General features: G+C 42.3%; 1 protein-coding gene and 1 long non-coding RNA gene across 3 annotated transcripts; one reads left to right on the forward strand and one right to left on the reverse strand.

Moving 5' to 3' along the window:
* Window positions 1-1119: 1119 nt before the first annotated feature.
* LOC144241813 (uncharacterized) lies at window positions 1120-2689 on the reverse strand. The gene is made up of 3 exons (XR_013338203.1): window positions 2603-2689; window positions 1924-2044; window positions 1120-1617 (listed from the first exon to the last, which is right to left on the reverse strand). It is a non-coding gene; the product is annotated as an uncharacterized LOC144241813 (long non-coding RNA).
* Window positions 2690-7649: 4960 nt separating this feature from the next.
* On the forward strand, window positions 7650-12637 carry ARMCX3 (armadillo repeat containing X-linked 3). Of its 2 annotated transcripts, none has more exons than XM_077776438.1 (5): window positions 7650-7774; window positions 8242-8350; window positions 8632-8692; window positions 8949-9019; window positions 9297-12637. In XM_077776438.1, exon 5 carries the CDS (start codon window positions 9443-9445, stop codon window positions 10580-10582), a length of 1140 nt encoding a protein of 379 aa, XP_077632564.1. In that variant the 5' UTR covers window positions 7650-7774; window positions 8242-8350; window positions 8632-8692; window positions 8949-9019; window positions 9297-9442; the 3' UTR covers window positions 10583-12637. The 2 variants fall into 2 exon arrangements, with proteins under 2 accessions (XP_077632564.1, XP_077632563.1); XM_077776437.1 differs by having other exon boundaries at window positions 8271-8350.
* Window positions 12638-14935: the final 2298 nt, after the last annotated feature.

Genomic DNA, 14935 nt, shown 5'->3' on the forward strand with positions numbered 1-14935 from the left:
AGACTGAGTATAGATACCTAGCTCACTCATTTTTACTGCTTTATAAATTCTATTATATAAACACATGACATATTATTTATTCAAAAACCTACATGGCAAACATCAACCTTACTGTTGAAACATTGACCATTAAAATCAGAAACAAGACAAGTATACACTGTATCATCAACACTGTTGTTCTGAAGGTCTTTGACAGTGCAATGAGATAAGAAAAAGAAATAGCTGGGGCGCCTGGGTGGCTTAGTCGGTTAAGCGTCCGACTTTCGCTTAGGTCATGATCTCGCGGTTCGTGGATTCGAGCCCCGCGTCCGGCTTTGTGCTGACTGCCAGCTCAGAGCCTGGAGTCTGTTTCAGTCTGTGACTCCCTCTCTCTCAGACCCTCCCCTACTCACGCTGTCTCTCTCTCTCTCTCCTAGAAATAAATAAAACATTTAAAAAAAAAAAGAAAAGAAAAAGAAATAGCTATCAAATATTGAATAAGAAGAGATAAAACTGTAATAATTTGTAAACTGTCTACTTAAAAGGAAGAAAAAGAGGCAAAATAATAAAATTAATGAGAGTTCACGAAAATGACTGTAGAATGGCAATTCTCCATTAAGAGCTTTTATACAAATCAATAATAATTAGCCATTAAAAGATTTATTTTGAAAGGGAAATATATATGTATATATAAATGTACAAAATTCAAAAAGGAAAAAACTTTAAAAATGAGTATCTTATTATTTCCTTTGCAATCTATCTGTCAGGAGGTAGAAACTGCTATGCCTTTCTTTGTTTATGATTACAAAAATAATTTATACAATATTAGAAACTGTAAAATTATGTTACTGATGCAACACAATATAAAATATTTGTGAAAATATGAAACAGCAGGGTTTATACAACTTGCTTTTCTCACCCACAAATAAAGTAATTTTTGTGAGGGAAGAAACCAGTTCCCACTTTCCCATGTTGTTAAAGTAAGCCGGGGGAAGCGGTCCCTATGTTTCCTGTGAACCAGGATACGTCCTGAGAAGGAACCTGGGGCAGAGGCCTGTTCACAAGCACCAGTACACACCACGTTGCTAACACACACACCACCTGCCATAGGGCCCCCCAGTGAGCTGAGGGTCNTATTTCTAAAGCTTTGGTTACTCCAAGCATTTTTATGTTCATAGGGGAATGGCCGCTGTTTTACTGGGTGTGTTCGATTCACCTTGCCCCCACCTGAGAGCCTGTCCTCAGTGCCTCCAGGGGCCCCAGGTTCAGTCCATTCCCCATCCTCACTCCAGGGCCGAGCCATAGTTGTGAAATCAAACCAAATCTCAGGTTCCTCCTCATCCAGCTCTTGGTCATCGTCCCATTCCTCTTCCTCCTCCTCCAACTTGTCACTGTCATCTCTTCCTATTGTTAGTTTGTAAACACAGTAGCAGGCACCAGCCCCAATCATTAGTCCTGCTGCCATCCAACCCACTTCCCGAGCCCGGCCCATGCTCAAGTCTGTGCCAGCCTTTGGGTAGGATGGGTGAGGGCCTTGTTCCACCTAATTGAAGAGGATGCTTAGGGCCAGCGTGAGAAATGGTGGAGCGTAGTCCTCTTCTGCCTCTCTCAGGTTCCTGTAGCTCTCTTGTGATGAATCTATGGTTGAAAAATAGTATCAGGGTCTTGTGCTGTGTTTGAGATTATGCCTCACTACATAAACAGAGTAGAGTTTGAGTTCTGGTTGAGAGAGTTGTATTATTAGTAACCTATTCCTTAGTTCTTTATCATTCTCTATATACCCTCGGAACCCACCATTGCTCTTTCAGGCCCTACAGAAAAGGGCAGGAGATGGGGCTGTGCTATGATATCCAGGAGGGTGACATGGAGAGGCAAACCTTCAGGTAGTCTCCTCTGTCACAAACCCCAACCCACAAAGCTTCACTGGCAGTTTTCCCCACCAACCTCTACAAAAGTCAGGTAAATTCCTTCTTCCCTTGTCTTCTGTTGTCAGTGCTCCTTCCAGAGATTGATGGACAGTCTGACAGAAGGACGGATGGAAAGACAGACAGCCGGCTTTGGAGAACTGAAAAGTGTGGTTGGATGGATCAGCACTGAGAACACAGGTCCTAATACCCGCTTTTCTGAATTTTCAGCCTTTGACTTTAAAATATTTTTCACACCCTCCTGACTTTCCTAACGCAGATTTCCCCCCTCCCCCGATACCATCCCCCATTTCNAGGGTCCAGGGCTCATCCTGCCCTCACACCGACCTACAAGGTCCCAGGGCAGTTTGCTCCTTCCCTCAGGACGACTTTTGAGGCCGACAGACCTACAAGCCTGCAAACAGACAGGGAACCGAGGGGACGAAGTGCTTGGTGGACGGAGCAGCACTCGGGACACGGGTGCCCTGGTTGTGGTACCTTTCTCTGGAGTCTCTGAAACCACCATTCACTCCTCTAGCCCCCGCCCAAAGTCCACCAGTTTTCTCTACTAAATGGGCACGAGGGAGGGGGGGACGCCGCTATTTAGAAAGTAGGAGAGAAGGGGACACAACCCGGATCAGCCAGAACCTGGATCCATGGCACCCTTGGCCCTCTCCTATCCCCGCCCGCCTCTAAGCAGAGCCCAGGTTCCTACTGACCTCGTGGTCTGGGGCTAGTTTCCTTCTTCCTCCACACGCCTGCAGAGTAATAGGGGGCTGGTACCCAGACGGAGGCGACTAGCAGGACTTCTGCTCTAGGCAGCTCTTGGTCACGTGACGACAACGTCACGAGTGAGCTCTGGCCCCCAGTTTCCACTCCCACAAGCAGTGCGGCAGGCGCCAGCCTGCCCCCNGCCTGCCCCGTACCTCCCCCCTTCACATGGGGCCCTGTCGTTCTTTTCCTCTATAACAATACCATTAAGCCAAAAGTGGCCACGGCTCTCTGGCGTTTGAATTTGCCTTTCTTTAATTACAGGATGGGGCAGCATCTTTGCCTGGGTCTGCTGTTACTTACGCTTCTGGGGGGAAATTTCTTATCTTTTCCTTGGCTCTGAAACTCCTGCCCCCATCTCTTAATTTCTACTCCTTTGCACATCCGGTCTCTGCAGCANAGGTTTTTATTAACATTTTTGATACATTTATGTTCTATTTCTATTTCTATGTTCTATGTTCTATTTCTTCCTTTTTTATCGACTCAGGCTACACTATTTTGTAACTAGAAAATATAATAAATCTACTTCACTTGGAGGAAAAATAATTTATGTACATATGTAGATACATATATATGCAATAAACAAGGTTTCCCTGCTAATAGGGAGACCTCGTTGATTTGGTTAAGTTAATTTATACCCTGTTGAAAATATTTTCTACTGAATGCACAGGAAATAGCAGGTTTCAAACAGCATATTAAAATTTAAAAACATATCCTTACAAACAAAACCAGTGTGCTTTCAATATGATTTATAAATTGATGGATAAAATAAATGTATAGTGAGGTGGTCAGTGTTTTAATCGTGGCCATTTTCAGTAAGTGAATCACTTTCCCTTTCTCTGGCTGAACCCATAGTATTAAGGGTCAGATGCCTGAGAACTTCATAGAGGATTGCTGGATGGCTTTCATTCTGGCTTCAAAGGACAGACTATGCAAACCCTAAATTCAGATTAATCTTACTGTTCAGATGAATTTTAGAAATTAGTAACTTCACAGATTAGCCTGTTTTTCACTCAAAATTCTTTATTGAAAATCTATTCTCAAATTTCATGGTGTAACCCGTAAGTAATCCATAAATTAGAGAATTCCCTGTTATCCCACTGATTGAAATGAGGCTTAGCAGGTAGAATGTTCAGTAATCAGGACATTGGTGAGATATCTCCCGGATCTGTTGTTCATGTACTATATGTCGCCCTAGCAGCTGCTCGTGTTCAGCACCTTCCAGTGGAGATAGTGGTGAGGGTCTGTAGATGACTATGAATCACTGCAACACCTCTGCTATCTTTGTCATTTTTCACCTCACAAAAAACACAGTTTACAGGATCCCAAGCAGTCACCAGGAGAAAAAGACCTTTTCACTCGCTGCCTTCTGTGACAATTTCACTGCACCATCCATACAAGCCCCTCAGAATAATCTCAGAACTCAGGGACAAAGTATGTAGAAACTAGTCTACAGACATTCAGCTGTTCCTGCCAGGGAGTCATACTCTAAATATAGACCCTTCAGGCAGCCTCTTTCTCAGAACATTGAAATAGGACACCCCAGCAGGAAGCTCCCCCTGCAAAGGGCCCCTGTGTGGGGGAGGCCCTTTCAGGAGCTGAGCCAGGGAGCCCAGAGTGCCTTGCTGGTGAATATTCAGAAGTCACACATCACAACTTTCTGGTCTTCCTCATAACTTTTGTAGTCCAAACACCTTCACCAGTATCATGTTCTTTCTCTCTAAAACCATGACAACATTTCTTTTGCATCAACTCCTTATGCTGTTCTTTTTGTCTCCATTTATTTTCTTCTAGACAAGTGAATTCCATTTATGGAGCTTTATTAACAAATCTAACTGTACATCGTTCAATTTTTGGCTGCTAAGTCCTTATATAAGTGGCTTTTGTTTGTTCTGAACATACACATTAGAAAGAACTAAGGAGTATGTAAAGCTTAACAAAGCTTCAGTGACAAAAGTACCACTCTTACCTCTCTTTACTACTATAAAATATCTCCCTCCCCTACTTTGGTATGTTTCCCATTATTCCAATGTATAACTCCTGACCACCATTTTCAGTCTTTCAGACCTTTCCTGTTTGAATCCACTCCATCTCTAAAACTTCTTACACTACATGGGAATGATAATCCTTTCAATTATCTTACTCCTTTGTCATTTAGATCCACAATTCCTACCAAAGAACCTAGACACTAACATTTAAAATCTAATTTACTCTCCATTATACATGCATCATTAACTATTTAACACCAGATTGTTTGTCTGACATACCATTTCAAAAGCAAAAGAAGAAAACCCTTAAGTAATTCTTCAGACAAGCCTCTTAAAACGTTCTGAGCCTGCAGAAGACTATGTGAAGCCACTGCCAAAAGGAACATTTTGGCTCAACTTGGTATGTAGTCACATGTGACAGGTGGCTTAGAGAGTGCCCCCAAACACAAAAGGATCCCCAGATGGAAACACTAATGTAGAGATTGTAGAGACTGAGAAAAAAATTATAGAAGATTGTTATTTTAAAAAGCTGTATTACTTTATGTATTGTGTTATTTGTTTTTGTACTAAATAATTTGTTTTAGTTAACTTTGGTTGCAAGCAACAGAAACCAAAACTTGTTAATGGAAACAATGAGGGAATGTTGAAGACCAGGGTCAGCTCTCATGGGTATAGGTAGGAGGAATTCACAGACAGTTTCTTCAGGATGCTATAATTCTGCTGATTTTCAGTGTTTTCTTAAATCTGTATTCAAGATTTAAATTTTAGTAGGAGAGTATTGAGTGGATCTGTTTTGGGCGCAATGCTCACCCTTTGCTGGAGAAAGTGAAAAGGTATGTAAAATGTAATATGCACTTTCTTTCTTTTCACAGAGAGAAATATAAATTGTTTCAGATATTGATTTGCAGGAGCCTTTTAACTACTTTGAACATTTAACCCATTGTCTATCTATGACTGAGATGCTGGGGGCCTATGTGCCACAAAATGTCTTAGTTGTAATTTTCACATTAACTAAACATTAGAGAGGTACGTTTTGGAAACAGTGATGCATAGGATTGTATTCTAAGCCAGAGTTACCTGTCTTTCCTGGCAGGATTCCACAAGGCTGTGGTTCAGTATAGTATAGTTCAGTATCTTGTCCTCACTGATGCATGATCAACCCCTGACTATCTGAAAGCAGAGGCCTCTATCAAGGAAAGACCCCCATCCATAGAGACTTATGTGTAAATCTAGATCTGGACAGCCAAATCCATGCATCTCTGCATACTCTCTCAGTAAGTGGGCCGAAAGGTAGCTAAGTCTCAACAGGAATGGCAACTGAATAATTTACCCTGAGAAATACAATTGTCAGAGGGTATTGCAGATTTCTGTCAGTTTTACCAGCCCATTCTCCCTGTAGGCAAGCTACTGCTTGGGAAGCCACAACCTCAGAAGGTTGCTTGGTGGGCCTGAAATCAGGGCAAGAGCATTGTTTCACCTTAAAAAGTGGCTTTCAGCTAAGGAAGTTTGAAGTACTCTTACACATTATGGGGATGACTCTGCCAAGGAAAGGTGAATGTTCCATTCATCTTAGCCAAGACTCCCTCTCCCCAGACGGTGCTTGGGTGGGAACTACCAACACTTTCCTCTGACTCTTCTTTTCATACATTCCTGTGCCTGAATAAGCCCCATGCTGCACGTGATCTTTCTCCAAATACAGAATCACATAGCTGATTTGGTTTGTTTGCTAAATTTCAGTCATATCCTAGTACTGCCTCCTGGAAGTTGCCCTGACATGAATTTCTGTGGAGTTTTGCCTATTCTCAAACTTTCCAGTCTCTTGATTTGTTCCCATATTATCTGTGGATTATAGAAGTTATACTCAGATAATAGCCTTATATCTGAACAATTAAGGAATATCCCATTGTAGATTCCATGTTCTAACATTATTTTATTACTTTTCCCAGTATAAAAAATTTGGATCATTGCTGATAGGTGAATCATGGAGTTAACCAAACCAGTCAGTGAAATCGTTTTACACTAATTGCTAGATGCCAAGTTCAGGCAATTTTGCCTTGGTCTCAGTGTTTCTCTAACACTTATTTTATTTAAAGGTGATACTTCCTATTTGTACCTAAGTATATTTGGTAATGTTCTTTTATGCTACTTACTTTGTCAGTGTGCATGCCTTTTTGTACAGATATCCACTACATAGCTGTGACTTCTACTAAACCTTTTCTGTGTTACTGGCTTCTGAGGGCTGCACACCTCTTCCTTGTTGACTGATGCAAGTGCAAGTCTGTAGCTCTCCTGTTTAGAGGACTGGACTCATCAGAAGATTTATGCAATTTCAGACATTCTAATGAGCTCATTTAGGGTTTATGTTATGTGTTAGGCCTCAGAAGACATCACGATGATTTAGAGTGAGGTGTGTAACACTCCGCACGAGTGAGAAAATGTGGGGCTTTTGGAGGCCATCACCCAACATCACTCTCCAACTCCCATTCTTTTTTTTCCCCCTCAAATGAAAGTAGCTTTATAGTAACTTTTTTTTTTTTTCCTCACAAAAGAATGCAGGCTGGGGGCGGGAGAGGCCAGAACAAAAAGAACAAAAATGTGTTAAGAAAGCAAAAAAAACACTCTCACTCCAAGTGTCCTTTTCTGATGGCTTTTTCGTTTTAGATATGGGACTAGATTTCAGAGGAAATGGTAGACATTAATAGCTGAGAGGAGGGGAGGTTGAAGGAGAGATTGCTGTCCCAGGAGTTTAGGGAAGGAAGAGGCAATTTTTCAAAAAGTACAAGTGGCCTGTAGCCCCTGGGGAAGATGCTGTCCCTTTCTGGTAATCTGAGGAAGGCAAACACAACTACAGGGAGATGGGATTAGCAAAGAAGAAAGGGTAACAAGGCCTGGTATGGGGGAGGGAATAGAGGGGGGCGGGCCCTCTTCTGCCGCACTGCTGGTGGGAGGGGAAATTAGGGACCCGAGTTGGTGGATGACGTAGCTCTCACGTGACCAAGAGCTGACGTGTGCAGAAGTCCTTCTTGTTCTGGTCCTTGTTCCCGTCTGAGTACCAGCTCCCCATTGCCCTGAGGGCCAGCGGGCCTGCGGCAGGGGGAAGGAGGAGAAGGAAATTGTCCCGGATTCTTGCAGGTCAGTGCCTGGGAGATTCCAGCAGGTGGGNTGAGACGCCTCCGTCGTCTCTTCCTCTCGCCACCGGCTTTCCAAGACATCTATCCCGCCTGCAGCCCATTTCGATGCTGCGAAATGGTGAGCAGAGGGCTGTTTGGGGAGGAGCCCAGATATCGGGAGTTGAGAATCTGCTGGGAGCCGAGGCCATAATCCGGAAAGGGAGCTGTGGCCTGGGTGTCGGCCCCCAGTCCTTCAGGACAGTGCCGGCGAAGAGGTTGGACATTTGGGGAGGGGGAAGGTGCAAAGTGATGTGCCAGCAGAACCCTGAGAGGGGTTCATAGGGGTGGGAAACCTTTGACAACCAGGCCTCGGAATTAGGAAAGAGTTTCATGTTCAGGGGACTGGTCGTCCACCAAGAGCTCTAGTAGGAGCCGTTTCCCGACTTTCTGACTGTGGCTGTGTCTTCCTGACCATGGCTCTGTGTCTAGGGGGGTCCAAGCCTCTCCTGGATTGTCAGTTTTTCCATAGGTTGCGGCACTACACCAGGAAAGAGAAGAAGAAGGAAATTAACCCCAATCAGTGAAGGTCGATTTGAGGGTAAGGCTATCTGGGGACCCTAAGAGGGGCGGTGGTGGGGTTAGGGAGAAGCTAGAGATGGCAATAATCTAGGTTAAGGCTGAGTGTGTTTCTTGCACCCTCGGGACTGTGGTGAAATGGCGTTCAGGGTGTGTGTGTGTGTGTGTGTGTGTGTGTGTGTGTGTGGCGCAGGGGTGGGGGTGGAGGAGAATGACAGAAGGGAAACCTATCAGGGAGTTTGTTCATAATCCTCTTCTCTCAACAGTACTTAGTCCCCATGTTTTCGATCTGTCATCCTGCAGGTCTGCTGTAGCAGGTGGCACCACTTGAAGCAAGGGAGGAAGTTTCCTCTGATCGGTAGAGGTCGGTGTAGGCGTGGGGGCTGACTAAAATGGGGGAGGGGCTGGAGATCAGTTGCAGTTGGACAAGCTCATTCAATTCTACTTAATTTTCTTAACATCCCTCCCATTTCAGGTTAGGGAAGGGGCAGGCTTGTGCATGTTTTGGATGGCATAGAGGTTTAAAAAATCTGACAACCTGGATGGTCAATCAGGAAACTACAAATGTGAACAGTCAACCCATCAAGTCCTCAGTTCTCACTGGTGTGGTCTCTCTACAGATTGCAAGGGTTATTGGGCGTGGCACACCTCCAAGGGAGGGAAGAAGGGACAAACTGCCTGTCTGGAGGAGGTTAGTGCAACAGTGCCACTCCCTGGGGACACTCGAAGTTGGGGTGGCTGAGGCCTCAGCAAAGACTGTGGGCTTCATAGCCTTTATCTAGGCTTGGGAAGAGGGTGGGCTGGAGAGGAAAAAGGGAGGGTGAAATGAGGAGGGTACAGAGGGTTTGTTAACAATCTGCATTTCCTACCAACGACACATTTATTACACTCCTGACCGTCTGTGCAACTCCTTGCATGGGGCAACACAAAAGAGAAACTCAAACCCTATTTCCTTCCTCCACCCCCAGGTCCATCTCCAGTATCAGCTATTGTGTCCTTGAAGTGGCTGAAGACATCACCTTCCACAGCCTTGCACCCAGGCCCATAGTGAATCCTCTCCCAGCCTGAGTGAATACTCTGTTCCTTGGTCCCTGCTCTTGTCAGGGACGATTGCATGGGCTACGCCAGGAAAGTAGGCTGGGTGACTGCAGGACTGGTGATTGGGGCTGGAGCCTGCTATTGTATTTATAGACTGACCCGGGGAAGAAAACAGAACAAGGAGAAAATGGCTGAGAGTGGGTCTGGGGATGTGGATGATGTTGGGGACTGTCCTGGGGCCAGGTACAATGACTGGTCTGATGATGATGATGACAACAGTGAAAACAAGGGTATAGTGTGGTACCCACCTTGGGCCCGGATTGGGACTGAGGCTGGAACCAGAGCAAGGGCCAGAGCAAGGGCCAGAGCTACTCGGGCTCGTAGGGCTGTTCAGAAACGGGCTTCCCCCAATTCAGATGATACTATTTTGTCCCCTCAAGAGCTGCAGAAAGTTCTTTGCTTGGTTGAGATGTCTGAAAAGCCTTATATTCTTGAAGCAGCTTTAATTGCTCTAGGTAACAATGCTGCTTATGCATTTAACAGAGATATTATTCGTGATCTGGGTGGTCTCCCAATTGTTGCAAAAATCCTCAATACTCGAGATCCCATAGTTAAGGAAAAGGCTTTAATTGTCCTGAATAATTTGAGTGTGAATGCTGAAAATCAGCGCAGGCTTAAGATATACATGAATCAAGTGTGTGATGACACAATCACTTCTCGCTTGAACTCATCGGTGCAGCTGGCTGGACTAAGATTGCTCACAAATATGACTGTTACTAATGAGTATCAGCATATGCTTGCTAATTCCATTTCAGACTTTTTTCGTTTATTTTCAGCAGGAAATGAAGAAACCAAATTTCAGGTTTTGAAACTCCTTTTGAATTTGGCTGAAAATCCAGCCATGACTAGAGAACTGCTCAGGGCCCAAGTACCGTCTTCACTTGGTTCCCTCTTTAATAAGAAGGAGAACAAAGAGGTTATTCTTAAACTTCTGGTCATATTTGAGAACATAAATGACAATTTTAAATGGGAAGAAAATGAACCTGCTCAGAATCAATTCGGCGAAGGTTCACTTTTCTTTTTTTTAAAAGAATTTCAAGCGTGTGCTGATAAGATTCTGGGGATAGAAAGTCACCATGATTTTTTGGTGAAAGTAAAAGTTGGAAAATTCATGGCCAAACTGACTGAGCATATGTTCCCAAAGAGCCAAGAATAAATTTTGATTTGTATTTTTGAAGTAACACACATTGTAAACTATTCCACCTTGTTTATATGGTAAAGGAATCCTTTCAGCTGCCAATTTTGAGTGATGAATATCATTATATCATCAATGCTGATGTTTATCTGAGTTGGTCTTCAGGTCTAAGCTGGATGAATGAATATCACTACCTGTTCTGAAAACATGTTTGTTGCTTTTTATCTCGCTGCCTAGATTGAAATATTATTACTATTTCTTTTGCATAAGTGACAGTGAACTAGTTGGTCATAAGTAAGCTCCCTGTCATTTGCATTAACTTTATTTGTGTATCATCAATAAAGTTGTGTATTAATGCTGAACAAAACAAGAAGAAAGAAAGAAACCATCCTTGTACTTTGGTTTATAATCTAGTTGGAGAGATAAGAAATATACAAATAGATAATAATATCTGGACCATATACTAATTGTCAAATGTGCACTCTCAGAGCACTGAGGAAGCAAAGGTTTCTGTGGGATACAGTAGTCAGCTACAGATTCATGGAGGAAGCAGCTATTTAAAATGAGTCCTGACTGATGTAGGTAGTTAGGGCATTCCAAGAGCTGGAGTGAGGGGGCATGAGGGTGAGAGAGACATGGAGGTAGGAACCCTTTTCCTATGGCAGTGAGGAGACTTGTCTACTTAGAGTGGGGAATGGCAGTAAATAAATTTGGAAAGCTGAGAGCATCCAGTTTGTGGAGAGTTGTTTGAATATTATCCCACCGAACACCAAGAACCATTACATATTTTTGACTAGAAAGAATATTTTGGAATTCATATAGAGGTTCCTCTCTCACCAACTGCAGTGTCTGCGAGGGTGTGGATTAATGGATCCTATCAAACCCTCGTGTAGGACTGTTTACACTGAGTTTGCCCAAGATTTGTGGAGGGCCATTTGGTAATACATATAAGCCTTAGAGTTTGTAAACCTTTTGTCCTAAGGAAATAATTGAATAATTGGCTAAAGGCTATAGGTACAAGGCTATTCATCCCAGCACTGTCCAAAACAGTAACAATTGGGAACAACTAAGTGTCTAGCACACCAGAATAGTTAAATAACTTCAGGAAAGTTCACACAGTATACATGATAAATATTTTTATCCAAATCCATATTCACAGGAAAAGATTCATTCTGCATTGTTAAATGAGAAAGGTAGTTTAGATAGCAGTGTTCGTAGAATGATTCCTTTTCTTTTTTGAAGATAATAAAACATATTTTAAAGTAGACACTAGCAATTATGGAATTATAGACATCCAAACAGTAACTGGCTACATTTGAGTGGAAGGATAATGAGTGATCTTTTACCTTTTTTATTTTTTGTTCATCTAGGTATTTTTATTTATATAAAATTAATATTTTTTGGAAATTTTTGAAAAAGAAAGTGTTGGGAATGAAGCAGCTGATTGGAACATGTACTGAATGTAAAAAGAACTTAGATTAAAAATGAGATGGGTGAAGTTTCCTCTCTGAAATGATAGATGAGTGATGAAGATGGGGCTTGTCATGAGGATTAAATTAAGTAATACATGCAAAATACTTCAAGTTTTCTGGCACAGAGCAGTTTATTAAGAAAAATAAGCAGCTTTAATTTCCTAGAATGTAGGGTTGATAGTTTTTTTGGGTGGCCTTTGTTTTGCTTGGGGCGTTCTGCCATGTGTCAGTGTCATTTAATAAATAATAACAACAATAAAAGTTAGCATTTATTAAGTGACTACTGTGTAGAGTTCTGTCATTCCTCCAAGACAACTGTTAAAATAATTTGTCAAAGAATAAGATTTTCTTATATCCAAGGGCTCAGTGTTTCCTCAGACATGATCTCACCAGCCTTCACAACATATTCCAAGTGAGATCAAGGAAGGGTAAAATCCTCAGTTCAGTTACTAACTGCTCTCATCCTCAGGCTTCCATATACTTATCTTAATGTCTATAGTAGACAAAAGTGTCAGGAACTGGTTGCCTTAAACTTGTCGCATATGGGGGCCCTATTGAATACAGTAAAAGTGGAGACTCATTCGACACCAGTTTTAAGGGTGGGTAGGGAAACAGCAAGTAACATTTTTTCTTGCTCCATTGTTAGGGAGGAGAAAAAGATTTGGGAGGGGAAGGCGAATCCACTTAAATTGAGTTTGAAGAATCTATGTGACATCCAGATGGAGAGAGCCTATCGTCATTTGAATGTATTTAACTGGCACTCAGAGGAAAAATAAAGACTTGGGAGCCACCAAAGGATGAATGCTAGTTGAGGACATGGGAGTGGATGTGATTTCCCAGAGATGAGGTGCAGCGTATAAGAGTGGAGGGGTGAAAAAAGAACTGTGGTGGCTGGGGAGAGAAGCACAGAATTGAGGCTTAGTGTGTAGCCTTTCAGACACTTTCACTACCCATATTTCTATATATTCTATACATAAAATTAGATGATACTGTAAATAAAATTTCAAAGTCTGATTTTAAATCATTCTAATTTTCTCCTAAAAAACAGAGATACTTGAGAAAACAGAGATACTTAAGAAAACAGAGGCAATGAGAACACACTTGTTTTCTGACCGAGATGTGTAGTTTGAATATCCAAAAAAAAAATTCACATCAAGCCATGTTGAATTTGGGGTGCTGAGTGACTTTTATTAACCTCATTTGAAATGTGGGTAAAAATGAGGTTAAGTAATAAAAAGCCACCATGTGGCAGGGGCACAGGCCTGACTAGCATCCATCTGCTCTGGCAGATTTCTTCTCCTTCCTTCTCATTCTTTCCCCTCTCCCTTCCTCCTACTTCTATCTTTATTTCCTCCTTCTGGAATATCACTGGCTATATATACAGTCTCTTTGTGTTTCTGTGACCATCTAATTTTCGGGACACCAGGTCACGCAACAGTGGGCATTTAATACAAAATAATAATTGTCATTGCTGTGGTAATGTGGCAACCTAGGGTGAGTGGATGCCAAAAATTTTCTGGAACTCTTGTTGAAGGAGAAGCTAGTCCTAGCGTGGCACAGCCCTATGTGTAGTGCATGTACTTTTGCTGTCCCACACCTGGTATTATTTGGAACCCAATTGCCCAGACTTTGGGAAGTGCTGTGTGAGACAGATGTGTGACAGCCTGGTCCAGGCAGGCCACATAGCCAGCCAAGCCACATGTTGATGTCCCGATGCTTTCACATTGGAGGTTGCCACTCTCAATCATTTTGGGAAGGGTACAGCTCTAGCATTGAGGCCGTGATTGTGGCAGATCATGGGGGCAGGGAGAAGGCAGTGTTCTCTCTTTAGAGATGATGGCAGCTCCTGGGAAACTGAGGAAATTAGGAACTCGGAGAATATTTTGGTTTTGTTCTCATCTAATGATTTGAGTAATTTAAGTGGGTCTGTCCTTGTCAAATGTGTCCAAAGGTAATTTTATAAAAATGAAGTATAGTTCTCTTATAATTGTCACCCCAAGCATAATATTTCAGAGCTCAGAAAAGTGGTTTTCATTTTTTTTAATTCATATTTTACTTGTCTTGTCTCAGTAAACATCCCAAGTGCAGGTTTAACAAATTGATATGGTTCAGGCAAATTGTGTGTTTGCACTTCCGTTTGTTTAATTTCTATGCTAAGTTCTCTTGAAAATATTTTTTTTAAAGAATGATTATGACTATTTTCAATGTTATCTTTGTGCATTCATTTTACGTCACATCCCAAGCTAAATAGTTTTTTCTGTTTTCTCTGAATGGTGGCTCTTCTTTGCCTTTAAACTAGAACTGTCTTGTTGCCATCTTGGTGTGCAGCAAACTAGGATAATGGCCCCTGGTCTGCTCTGCCCTGAGGTGTTGTATTAACAGATATTTATTTTTCAAAATGATATACTTGCACATTTGACTCTGTGCATTGGGTTCCCCTCAGGTCTTGTGTTAAGGGTTTGGACAATTTTGTGTTTGGTAATAGACCGAGTGTAGGAAAAGGGAGGTGAGGGAGCAGGAGGCATTATTACTTTATCCTTACAGGTTCATACGCATATAATTCTGTCCACCAATGAGATTGGGCTTAGTGTAACTCTCTGGCCCTGTTGACCGTTTATATTTTAAAAAGTGAAAGAGTAAGTGTAATAATACAAGATCTTTGTTTTGGCATAGAGCCCCCTATTTATTGAGCATTTCTTTGTTTCAAGTTTTTGTTTAATTCTAGTTAGTTAACATACAGTGTAGTAGTAGTTTCAGGAGTAGAATTTAGTGATTCATCACTTCCATATAACACCCAGTGCTCATCCCAACAAGTGCCCTGCTCAGTACCCATCACCCATTTAGCCCATCCCCTGCCCACTTCCCCTCCATCAACCCTCAGTTTGTACTCTATAGTTAAGAG

Source organism: Crocuta crocuta, unplaced genomic scaffold (assembly GCF_008692635.1).
Source record: "Crocuta crocuta isolate KB4526 unplaced genomic scaffold, BGI_CrCroc_1.0 scaffold1529, whole genome shotgun sequence".
Lineage (NCBI taxonomy): Eukaryota > Metazoa > Chordata > Mammalia > Carnivora > Hyaenidae > Crocuta > Crocuta crocuta.